This window comes from Peromyscus californicus, unplaced genomic scaffold (assembly GCF_007827085.1).
Source record: "Peromyscus californicus insignis strain IS unplaced genomic scaffold, ASM782708v3 Scaffold_6__1_contigs__length_162567912, whole genome shotgun sequence".
In the NCBI taxonomy this organism is placed as follows: domain Eukaryota; kingdom Metazoa; phylum Chordata; class Mammalia; order Rodentia; family Cricetidae; genus Peromyscus; species Peromyscus californicus.
This window is the reverse complement of record NW_026294584.1, coordinates 9,698,034-9,711,210: the sequence shown is the minus strand read 5'-3', so window position 1 is coordinate 9,711,210 and position 13,177 is coordinate 9,698,034. Positions and strand designations below refer to the sequence as shown.

General features: G+C 38.9%; 1 protein-coding gene across 3 annotated transcripts in view; it reads left to right on the top strand.

Annotated features, from left to right (window-relative positions):
* The window catches only part of Sema3a (semaphorin 3A), a 479,305-nt gene that overhangs the window by 417,003 nt on the left and 49,125 nt on the right, over window positions 1-13,177 (top strand). For all 3 annotated transcript variants that reach the window (XM_052720980.1, XM_052720981.1, XM_052720982.1), the window contains one exon: window positions 11,360-11,502. In XM_052720980.1, coding sequence (XP_052576940.1) covers window positions 11,360-11,502 — 143 coding nt within the window. The remainder of the gene's footprint in view (window positions 1-11,359; window positions 11,503-13,177) is intronic.

Below are 13,177 nucleotides of genomic sequence, written 5' to 3'. Positions count from 1 at the left end.
AATTTGCATATTCATTCTTCTTAATTTTATCTTAATCTTTATGTGTCTTAAATTCACTTTTGCTGAAGTTCGAAAATAAAATGTTATTTTTTGTCTCAGGAGTCATATATGTGTCAATATGAGAATGACAAGTAGAAAAAGAATTAAAGAATTTTGCTTTCAAATAACTTAGGCCTCTATCTCTACTTTTACAGATTTGGAGTTAATTCTGTATCCTGTGTCTGCCCATCCACTAGACTCCATTCAGCAATAATCTTTCCTTTTTAAATTGAAGTCAAAGTAGTTTCAGTACTTCCAAATTTTTGTGAGATAAAATTTGCATGCAGTGAGTTATCCAAATTTAAGGTAATACCACACATAATGTTGGTAAATAATATGCCTTTGTGGTAATTTTATGATTAAATTTCTGGAAGTGCCAGATAATATTATTGTCCTACCAAAAACTGTGTCAAGGAAGATGTTAAACATAGGGTGGGCATAAATCTCGTGGACACAAATACATTAAATAGTGATGAATTATTATCAATGTGAGAGATAATACTTTTATTCTGATTAAAAAATTGTTTTAGCAGAATAAAAACACTACAAAACAACACTGATAGAAGCAGAAATGTATGAAACCCAATTAAGACACAAAAAAAATAGACATGGCAAGTCTCCAGAAGCACTTTCAAATTAAAGTTCATAGTAAGATGGCAGTCACGACAAAGGAGGAGCTGGCGTTGTAGCGGGCTTCTGAGGTTTGCAATGACGGGTTGGTAACGGGCCGCACAGGAGGAGCAGGCGGGAGGCAGGTGAGGAGGGTGAGTTATTCTCTAATGAATATCCACGCACCCGATCAAGTGCAGTTGACAGTCCTGCTAAGTCACAGCTGGACAGCCCAGGGAAGTGGGGTTATGTCACAGATCCAAAAGGCCTGTGGAGAAAAGGAAAGGGCACGTCGTCACCCAGGGCACAGTGGAGTCTGAATTACTTTCTTCCTCAAAATTCTTACATTTTATTTCACACCGAAGTTATATGTAATCCTTCACAATTTTCCTGCACACACATGTAACTTTGCTCACATCAAATGTAACTTAAAAACAAACAATGCAAGCAAGACTGGTAAGTGTATTTACTATATAAATTAGTTTTTAGCAAGTAATCATCCACTGATACAGTGGTCCCTGTAGACTTGATTTATCTAAGAACCTATTTATTTAAGGTCTATTCCTGCAACTAAGATTCTCCTAACCACGGGTCTTGTCCATGTCAGAATGGACAATGATGCATACACAGTCCTACCTAGCTTCTGATTTATTTTAATGTTTCCCTTTCTCATGGCTACCTCAGTTTTGTTGTTTCCTTTTGTTTTGTTTTGATTTGCTTTGTTTTAAAGGGGTTGAGGTGAGGGGTTCTGCTTGCTTTTGTGTATGACTTCAATCTTCCACTACCAATATCAAGAATACATTTGTCAACTTCAATAATGTTCCTCTTAAGTCGATTCTGTTGGGAAAAGCATGGTTTAATAATGAAGCAGAAGTAAAATGAGGTAACAATAAAATTGCTCCTTAGTTCACAGCAGCATTTATCAAGCGCACTTGTATTAGTTCTGCTAGGCTGTTTAATCGTTGCAGTATCTCCATATTTTCACTTTAAGAATAAAATTTCAAGACAGACACTGAGTTAATCAGCATGATTACCACCATGCTGTTTTACCACTAGCAAATAAGTGAAGGCAGGCCACTGGCTTTAAGGCAATTGTACAGTAGTGTTCAGTAGAGTTCAACTGGTATCTTAAAATAAAACCTGTAAGAACTAGGGCAGATTAAAGCTGGAGCTAAGCGAAGAAGCACAGTGCTCACCACGGTAAATGCTAATGTAGCTAAGAGGACAGCAAATACAGAAAAGAAGAAAAAATGCACTTGAAGAATTTGCGGAAAGTGTTTTTGGAAGGTAGGAAATGGACATTCAAAACATTGTCACAATTACAGTAGAGGAGAGCTAAAGAATGAAGAATTCTGGACTCTGGGACGCTAGGGCAGGAGGGGGCCAGGGAGTTTGGAAGAGAGTTGAAACTAGAGCTGTAGTTGGGTAGTGGATAGTTGAAGGACATTTGATGAAGTCTATGTTTTCCAGTCCAGGAAAACCTTCACAGTCTGTGCGTGTTTGCAAACATGCTGTGTCAACGTTGTGTAATGGTGAGTGGGAAGAAGAGTGATTGGAAGAGTGTGGGCTTTGCAGAGGATGGACCAGCATGTTTCGCAAAGCGGGTGGTTTACACAGGATGTGTGAATTAACAGAAAAGATACTCCCTTCCTCCAAAAAGGCATCAGGGAAGAAATGAATGAAAGTGGAGAATAAAGATGAAAGTGGAAAACTAATCTTTCCTCCATGTTCATAAGAGAAATAAAGTGATTAATGTGATTTGACGTATATGGCTGAAGGCATGACACTCCACAGTTATGGTTTTGATAACTTCACATGTTTATGCTAATAAGTCCAATACCCCAAAGGCCTTTTTACTTCCTCTGCTGTAATTTCCCTTCGGATGAGGAATGCTGCAGACATCTGCACTGGTTATGACCATTCAGTTCAAATAGTCCTAATGAGTTATAGTAGAAAGCAGTAAGCCTGCCTACAGTTTTTCATAATGTCTACAAAATTCCTATAGCACAGCAATTAGCTTTAATGTGCAATGTGGAGCTCACAGTAGAACAATAGGTGCAGACAGTTGATGAGGCTTGAGGCAGGAGAAAGGCCTTGGCCCTGTTCATGTTCTGTCAATTACTAGCTTGTACTTTGACATCTTCGGGATCTTAATCTCTTTCGAGGTGAGGGTATATCCAAATGATGTCCATTCCACACAGGAAGCTTTGAAATCAGCAGTTCCTGTTGCTTTCATTTACTTTCTTTCTCATTTTCTTCTGGAATCATCCCTTCTCTTGCCGTGATGCAACTGGTCTTAGAACGTTCTTGGGGTTAAACTATTCCAAGGGCTGCTCACAGCTACCCAACCAGCTCAGCCTCAAAACTTATTCCAGGCCTGTTCCTTGGCAGCCAGATGCCTCTCTATTCCACAGCCAAAAATGATATATCTACTTTGCTTATGCTGTTAGCAAGGAATGCGGGATGACCTTAAGCTACATGCCTTGCATTCTCAATGTTCTGGGCCTTGTTCCTGGACTGTTGGTTCTTTGGGACTTTTGTTTGCCCTTTTGGGCAAAGCTACAGGAAGAAAGCAGTCACTTATGCCTGCTATTCTGGTTGCTGGCTGTCATGTCTGATGACTTTTTCCTTTTACCAACTTCTCAGCTAGTAACTTGGTAAATGTTTTGATTTCAGAGGCTTCAGTACTGGAAACAATGGAGTTTTACTTGTTAGAGAATTTACAATGAGTCTTTACTCTTCTCAGTTGCTCCTAACAGGTTTATAGCTTCCTTATCAGCCCATGTCTAATTCAGCTTGCTTTGCTAGCTGTAAAAGTTTATGCTACCATTAACTTTTAAACATTTATACTTTATAGAATATTACAGAGTTTTATAAACACTGCTATAAATTAATAGCCACTAGCAGTTTTGAAAGCCCATGGGATGCTTTTAGACAGACACATGTAGAATCACATTATCCCCTTTTATATTCTCCAAACATTCCTCAGTGATAGCTACTTTGTGACATTTGTGGAAACTGAGTCTAGATGACATTAACTCACATTTCGTTCTTGGATAGGGAGCAAGTCTCCATATTTAATTCAGGCTGGACTGTGACAGGTTTTGTAGCCTAGGTTAGCCTTGAACTCTTGATCCTCTTGCCTCAGCCTCTGAAATGTTGGTTCTTTAAGTCTACAGCACCATGCATGGCCCTACTTGATATTTCTTAAAAATTTAGTGAGGTTAAAATAGGCCTGGTTTCTACCTATTTTTGCATAACTTCTATCACAGAAGAGCATCTTAGTGTCATAGTGTCTCAGTGTCAGAGCCTCATGGTGTCTTAATGTCAGTGGGATCACATTTCAAATTTTAGGAAAATAGGAGTGCACATTTATGTGTCAGTAACTATTTAAATCCTCACATTCCTTTTCCTAGATGGGCCCCCACTGATTGAGAGAACTGTGTGACTTGGGTTTTTTCTTTTCTCTGCAGGCATGTTATATTCCTGCTGCTCTGCTCAGAACAATTGACATATTTTCACTGGAAGTGTCTAAGTGTTCCTTGATGCATCACTCACGAGGCCTGGTGATACTTGTGCAAGGGAGATCAAAATCACTAATTCCATCCCTTTATACTCAAGAGTTATGTAAAGTTTAAATCCTAGAAAATAACCAATAACTTTCTTTTAAATGCACAGATACTCTGAAACTCTAATAACATTTGCATACATTTAATTCATTTTCAGAAAAAAAAATCCATCATGACCCTAGTTCATGGGACTTGTTGGTTAAGGGGAAAAGTCCAGCCAAATGCTGGCCAAAGTGTGGACATACTTAGGATCCAAATTGATTCTTATGCTGAGAGCAGCAGAAATGTTCATTATTTAAATAAGCTAGAGCTTTCACATGAATCATAAAGGTAATACAGCACGTGGCCTGTGCCAAGTTGTCATTTTCATTAAGTGTGAGATTGCACCTGAAGGACAGCTTAATTTGCAGCTGCTAAAAATATTTCAACAGAGTGGTACTGTTACAAGTGGCAGGTGGTGCCAAACGGGAATTTTGCAAGAACTGCCATCTGTGGGATGAGATATGGAGGAATGTCAAGGGGGTGGTGAAGGAGATAAAGATGAAGAGAAAACACTCTTGTATTTATTCAGCATTTATTACAATTATCGAGACTAAAGATTCCATGCTTCACAAACCAGCACTGGCCCAAGATTAATAAATCAGATTATTTATTTAGCTTCTACCCTGTGCCCAGGGCATTGCAAAAAGTATCACAGTATCTGTAAAGACAAAGTCTTATCGCCAGAGGCATGCCATTTAAGATACCCAAATGAGAGAATGTGTTCCAATTCTATCTACCTTTTCATGGTGTTTATATTGAAGTTTTGTGCTGGTTTGATTCACACACTTTGATCTCATTTGAATGGATCTTGCCATCTTCTTTTGATGTTTCCGTTTCAATACACATTCACATCAACTTCCTGCTTCACATCCCAAGAAATTACTCTGAGGTGTGTGAGGGTGCCAATTTAAACCTTATCACCTGGAATTTTGCAAACTTCACAGAGTAAAGAACATGTAAACGAAAAGTAACTAGTGAAGCTACAGCTTTCCATTACTAAGAGACCTTTTTATTAATGTTTGTTAGTTTTAATGGATTTGGCCACAGTGAAATCAAAAATTCCTATCTGAGAAATGGAAATTCACATTTTCCTTTTGGCTCTAGTAGTTTACAGGACACAGACTTAAAAAGAAAACCAACAAGTTGGCTAATGTTTTCCCTTCTGTCTCTTTTGATGGGAGCAGCTGGGCAGTAGCTTTCTTTTGTGGATACCACCATGAAAAGTCTTAGATTCCTAAGGAGAGTTCACAAAGTAGCGAAGCAGGCCCATTGAGATGATCTCGGTAAACGCTGACCTTGGAAGAGCTGGTGGCAAGGCAAGTTGTTGAAATTCTTGCTCATCCCCAGGACAATGGCAATCTCTGGATGCAACATGTGTGTTGTTTTTAGCTCATAGAACACAGAAATATGTTTTGGGTTATTTTAATCTTATTGATGAAATCTAATTTTGAAAGAAATGACAAACAGAAAATTAATTTTACTTCATTAATTGTTTAATGGAGATCAAAGAGGGAAAGCTTTTCCTAGCTTCAAAGAACATTTTGAAAACTCATTATTGGGTAATAACTTTTCAAAGTAGTTTCAGTTAAAGAAACATGAATACTTTTATACCCCAAATACTAAACCATTTGAATCAAGAATGAGTTTGCGCCATCAAAATAACTTAAGCAAGTCATGTTAAGAAGGAAGGAACCTATTTGTAGCGGCACACGCTCTTAGGCCATGCTACAGACAGAGGCAGCAGCATCATGAGTTCAAGGCCAACCTTGGCTCTACGTTTTGTGTCATAAAGGTGGCTCAGCAAATTTAAGGTGTCTGCCACCAAGCCTGCAATCAAAGCAAAGTCCATGGAACCTGCTCATGTTTGAACATGAGCAGCTACTCTGACAGGCTGTCCTCTGACCTCCCCTGGCATAAATACAAATGTACTTTTAGAAAGGACGGACACGTGGTTCCTTCTTTTAATTCATTTTACTTGCAGAGATTCACTCACTCACTCACCAAATCACTTACTTACCTTTTTAACTATATACTGGTTTCCAAACAATATTCAGCCCCAAAGGAAAAAAAGAATGGGAGCAACTAAAAAGGAGGAGAAGGAAAGCCAGTGATGAGAAAAGAGGTTTAGATGCTAATTATAGTAAATTCGTCAGGTGCTAGAGAATGGATTTGCATACTGTCCTGGTCACTGTTCTATTGTCATGAAGAGACATCAGAACCATGGCAACTATTACTAGAGAAAGCTTTGACTTGATCTTGTTTACAGTTTCAGAGGTTTAGTCCATTATCATCACGGCAGGAAGCATAGCGGTGTGCAAAGCAGTTGCTGGAGCAGTAGCTGAGTACTACATTCCGATCCACAGGCAGAGAGGGGCTCGGAGTTTGGCGTGAGCTTTTGAAACCTCAAAGCCCACCCCCAATGACAAACTTCCTCCAACAAGGCCACATCTCTTGGTCCTTTTAATCTTTTCAACAGTGTCACTCCCCGCTGACTAAGAGTTCAAATATATGAGCCTAGTTGTTGTTGTTGTTTTATTCTTTGTCTCTTTTATCCCTTTGCTCTTTTGGGGACCCACTACCCAGCTCCCAAATAAATCACATATGGAGGCTTATTCCTAATTATAAGTGCCTAGCCTTGGCTTGGCTTATTCCTAGCCAGCTTTTCTTAACTTATCTCGTCTCCCTTTTGCCTCTGGGCTTTTTCCTTTTCTTACTTCTGCATTATCTTCCTTTCACTCTTACTCTGTGGCTGGCTTTGTGACTGGGTGGCTGGATCCTAGCATCCCCCTCTCCTTGTTCTCTTGCTCTTTCTTCTTTACTTTCAAATTTCTCTTTCTATTTGTTCTCTCTGCCTGCCGGCCCCGCCTACACACTCTCCTGCCTTGCTATTGGCCGTTCAGGTAATTTAGACAAGTGAAGTAACACAGCTTCACAGAATTAAACAAATGCAACATAAAAGAATGCAACACATTTTTTCATCATTAAACAAATGTTCCACAGCATAAACAAATGTAACACATCTTAAAATAATATTCTACAACACTTATTGGGTTCACTCTTATTCAAACCACCACACATATTGAAAGGTATGAGACAGTACAGCAGTTTCAGGAGAACATGAGGCTGAATGCAGGGAAAATAAATTAAATGTGTGTTCCAGGAGAGAAGAGTCAAGAGTATGAGCTTTGGGGTAGTGCTCTGAGAAAGATTCAAAAGAAGCTGAGGCAGGGAACCCTTCTTATATATATAAGCTAAGCCGAGAGAATCGGAAATAGTAGATAAGTGCCCATGATAACTATAAAAATGAGAATCATGGGGAACTCAATGCTAAGAAACGGGCAAGAGCAAATGTTACTTTATTATCATTTCATTATCATGAAAACAACACAGCTGGGAAAGACATTGGTGAGGTGTGGCCCAGGGTAGTGAACAAGTTCATTGAAGTAACACTGAAAGGAAAATGTGCTCCATTCTGTTGGAAAGAGCTATAGAGGTTAATGTGTGGGCAACATTTATTGTCATCGTTTCTTTTCTGCATTAGGCACAGTGTGACTAATGTAACTGGCAGCATTTACCACTTCTCTTTTTTTTTTTTTTTTTTTTTTTTTGGTTTTTCGAGACAGGGTTTCTCTGTGTAGCTTTGCGCCTTTCCTGGAACTCACTTGGTAGACCAGGCTGGCCTCGAACTCACAGAGATCCGCCTGCCTCTGCCTCCCGAGTGCTGGGATTAAAGGCGTGCGCCACCACCGCCCGGCTACCACTTCTCTCTTAGGCACAACACTTTTAGTCAAAATTTTGATCCAAAGCAGGGTGGTGCTGGCACACGTCTTTAATCCCAGCACTCTGGAGGCAGAGGCAGGTCTCTTTGAGTTCCAGTCCAGCCTGGGCTACAGAGTGAGCTCCAGGAAAGGTTCCAAAGCTACACAGAAAAACTCTATCTCAAAAAAAAATTTTTTTGACCTAGCTCAAGTGTGTATACTGGTCACCTTCAGTTGTGCTATCATTGTCTCTGTGTCTGCTTCGCCTACCATGACTCAATACATACCACCGTCATCTTATCTCTGACACCTGGGGTTTGTTCTGTGGGACGCATACTATCAGTGCATGTGAACTCCTTCCTGTATCAAGATAGCTTAGAGGAAGCAGAGCAGAAGAATTAGATTTTGCAGAGAACAGGGATATATAGTAATGAGAACATAGATTATGTCATCAAAAGTAAGGCTATTAGGAAATGGGAGTGAAACAGTAGAGAGAAGAGTTTTAGGAATTCAGGAGGCAGAGGGGAGTTCTGGTGGAGGTGGAGAGCATGTAGATAAAAGTGACTATTTATATAAGGCACTGGTGATAGCACCAAGCATAATGAGAAAGGCAGGAAGGCGGCAGCTTTAAGAGGAAAGGGCACCAGTACCTTACAGGCCAGATAAAGCAATCTGCAAAGCAATATCCACAGAGAATTTTACCCAGAACCACAAAGCACAAAAATTGGATATGAGAAGAAAAACATGTTGATATGGTTTGCTAACATTCGGGACTTTGAGAGTTTATATATAAATATAAGATGATTAAAAATCCTGAAGTAATAGGGGAAAACTAGATTAGTTCATTTAAACGGTGGGGGGGGGGGGGGGAATCCAGAGAGAAGTTTAGAAGGTGTATATGTTGAGGAATTTAAATAATGGGGGAAAAAGAAATAATGATGTTAGAAAACTAACAACTCAGTCTCAGTGTCAAGAACTAAGAAAAGGAAAGAAAGCTGAAGAAAACCCTGAATACTTTTTCTGTCAAGAGGTAAGCACAACCAAACGTTTGATTGGATGGTATAGTATCTCCTGATGCCTAGAAAGGAAATGGTAGTGAAAGACAGAAAAGAACCAAGTTAGTGAAACTTGGGAAGCAGATGGGAAGTGGGGCCTCTGCTGTGGTCCTGTGTTTTGACAGACACAGGACATTCCAATGCTCTCTAAATCAGCATCTGTGAATATGTTCCATTTTTAAGATAAATTTAAAAGGAAACTGAGTCAAGGAAAGGGTTCTTGAAGAGGGAAAGATGGAAAAAACCCGTGGAGTCCCATCTCCACAGTGACAACTTAGTTTCTTTCTACTTTAAACCCCTTGGCTTGCGGATGTAGGGTCTGTATTAGTTACTTCCTCTGTCACTATGATAAGACACGCAGCTAGAGTATCCTGCGGGAGAACAGGTTTAATTGTTCATAAGTTAAGGGCTATAGTCCATGTCAGGGAAGGTCTGTGTTTAGAATGAGAAGTGACAGGAAATGAGGGCAATCTGAAGACTCTCTCCCCAGCAGTCCATGTCCTCCAGCTAGACTCAATGTGCTAAGGGTTCCTCTACACCCCAAAATGGCCCTGCAAGCTGGGGACCAAGTGTTCATGAGCTTGCGGGTAGCATTTTTATATTACAACCACAACAAGGGCTCAACTGCACTCTATTTTAGCCAGTATCTTGCTGGTCCTTTCACCATCTCCACTGCAAATAGCTTCAAATGTGACCACTCTGCTTCCAATTATTTTTTTCATGATATGTGGGAAAAGGCATGAGTCTTTCAGTCTCAGATGCACTAAACTGAGGCCATGTTCCTTCTCCTCTCCATTTGATCCTCCTTCATATACACTCCCTTTCTGTAAAGTGGCTTTCTTCAGCCACTGGTTTAAGCCAGTTATTTAGAAAAGTATTTTTTAAACAAGGGACTCTGAAGATTGTTGAAACACTTCCTGCTATTATTAGTAGATTTTACATTGTTTGTCATTTTCCACCTCTTCTCCTTCCTCCCAAATGACTTGAGTTTTATCACATTTTAAGCTGTAGTTTAAGCTCATAATTTATGGAATGAACAAAATGTGCTATTGCTGTAATTTTGGGTGGAGATGGAAGCAGGTTATAACAAATTTAAATAAAAGAGAGACAGAGACCGCCACATACACATTCACATGCAGATAAATGTACACAGAGAGAGGGAAGGAGGGAGGGAGGGAGGGAGGGAGGGAGGGAGGGAGGGAGGGAGGGAGGGAAGGAGACAGACAGAATGAGAATGAGTCAGATGAAACAATCAATGGTGTTAGGGAAAACATACATAATAGAATAAATAGAGAGAAACAGGGGTTTCAGGGCTCTACCTAGTAATATGATATTTGAAGACAGACCTGAGGAAAGAAGGATTTGTCGGATTTGAGCCTGTGGCTAGCTGAAGGCAGAGTTACCCGGAGGGACGGCCTCCAAACGGGACAGGTCGAGCAGAGCATGCTGAGAACCAGGATTGGTACTAGAATTGCTGTCCAGGAGAAGGTGGGGAGAAAAGGCATGCAGAAGAAAATGTGTGTCAGTTAGCACAGGAAAGGTCACAGCCCCCGGTTATCCTAAGTGTTTTGATTTTATTGTTTAATGAGTGGTGAAGAGCATGGAGTGACTAGAGACAAAGGTGACGGAGCAGCGGCTCACTCTGGGTGTTGCATGAAGAAATATGGAAGTCAGTGAACCAGGAGCAGATTGTTTGAGAAAGTGTTTAACGATCTGTGTGGGCAGCGTGGGCCTTGGAGTCGTGATATGAAGTGATTAAGCATAGGGATGTACTGCTAGACAGAACTCAGAACGCAAGAGCAGAGTCTCAGAGGCCACCCCATTTGGTCTGAATAGTAAAATGATGTTGCCATATTCTGGGTTGGGAACAGGAAAGTGAGTGGGAACAGGCAGTTCTGCTGCTTTATATGAATTTCGCCTCTGCCCCCATAAAGCCTTTAATGAAGACAAAAAGGAACTAATCAATAAAATAAAGGAGGAATAACCACATACAGCAACAAAGAACACTTGATAACACTCAAGATTGCAAAGGATTTTGATAATCAATAATTTATTTGTTCTAACACTCTGAACGAAATTAAATGACTTTTGTTGAGATAAATATAATTTATAATAAATTCATAATGGACAGACAGGCATCGGTGAAATGAGCTCAAAAAGTGAGTTAAGCAAGGAAGTCCTACTGTCCTAACACACAACAGAGGGGTCCAAAGAAAGTATAAATCAACCCTGTAGAACGTTATTATTCCTTATCACTGCAGATTAACAAATACGATGTTTCTCTCAGATCCTAGATTCATCAGTGCCCATCTCATCCCAGAGAGTGACAACCCTGAAGATGACAAAGTGTATTTTTTCTTCCGAGAAAATGCAATAGATGGAGAACATTCTGGAAAAGCTACTCATGCCAGAGTTGGTCAGATATGCAAGGTGAGGTAAAGAAGAAATGCATTGGTCATTGACAATTTCATTTCATTTTACTTTCCACTGATGTAGAAGAGTTTAAAATGTATCTAATGACAAATATTTAAATGTTAAAATGATTGAAAAATATATTATAGTTAATACTTATGAGAAAGTTGTAAGGTCAACCGTACAAATAGAGATATGGTTAGGGATCATGAGGTAACATTACATTCATTATTTTGTTTTCAAACCATGGACTAGAAAGTATTTTCCTGCATGAATAAGTTTAAATTATTACCTAGAAGAATATACCTCTTCATTTTCAGATTCAACAGTTTTTACACTAATAAGTTTTTTTTTTGGGGGGGGGCACTTGTTTTGTTTTGATTTTGTTTTTTCGAAACAGGATTTCTCTGCGTAGCTTTTGGAGCCTGTCCTGGAACTCAGGCTGTAGACCAAGCTGGCCTCAAACTCAGAGTTTCGCCCATCTCTACCTCCTGAGTGCTGGGATTAAAGGCGTGCGCCACCACTGCCCGGCACTAAGTTTTGAATGGGTAATTAGTATCGGAATACAGATAAAACATTGAATAATGAGACAAAATTAAGATACCTTATTTTTACAAATTGATAATTCCATCATATACATTGGTTCTTATTCAAACACATACAAATGCCTAGATTAGGTGATCTGATATTTATTTTTCTAGAGGACTCAGTATTTAATATGGTGTAATGTTACATTATAGTGTGATAGAAGGAAAAAAAATCTGTGGTGTCTTTCTGATCTCTTTCTTATCACATTATGATCTGATGATATAGTACAATTGATTTCTAAAAAGCCTCCTTTATTATTTGGAAACATAGAACTTCATGTAAATAAATCAGACATTTTTATAAAAATAAGTAAGTTTAAAGAATTAGCTACAAAGTTATAAAAAAAGATGCATAATATAAACACTAGATAAACAGAATTTAAATGAATGTTCTAATTTTAAGGAAACTGTTCTTGCAACATGTATACATATAAACTAGTTTTAAAGATGGTGTCTTCTGGTAAATACATACCTTTGCAATAGAATTCAGAGTTACATTTACATTACAATTAAGTTATTTGCAGTAATAAGATATTTTCAAAATACTTTCTAAGGAATATCTTCTCAACCTACTGGTTACAATGTGTAAGTAGTTTCAATACTTATATGTTTATACCACAAACTGTTTGGTTGTGTTTGGTGTTAGTAGCATGACTTTTTGGTGGATTTATTGTCAGTGAAGATAATAAGCAATGTACTCATCATTCATTCAATAGATACCCGGTAAAGGCCTATTTTATACCCAGTAGCATCACTGATTCAGGCTGCAGAGGTCAGTAAGGTTCAAAGAAAAAACTGGCTCAGTAGGAAGAGGGAGAGCTAGCCTAACACAGAACAAACATAATATTAATAACTATCCATTAAGTGATAGTACAGAGTGGAAGAGGGAATTTCCTTTAAAACTGTTTTAATTTCAAAGGTTGCATACATTTGTCACATACAGCATATCATTTTGATATTTATAAGTGGATAAATCAAGCAAATCAATACATGCTTTAAATCATATATTTTTATTCTATGTGGTAACAATACTTAAAAATCATACTTAACAACTTTTTAAGAATATAACATTAAAACTGCCTGTAGCGATCATGCTGTATAACAGA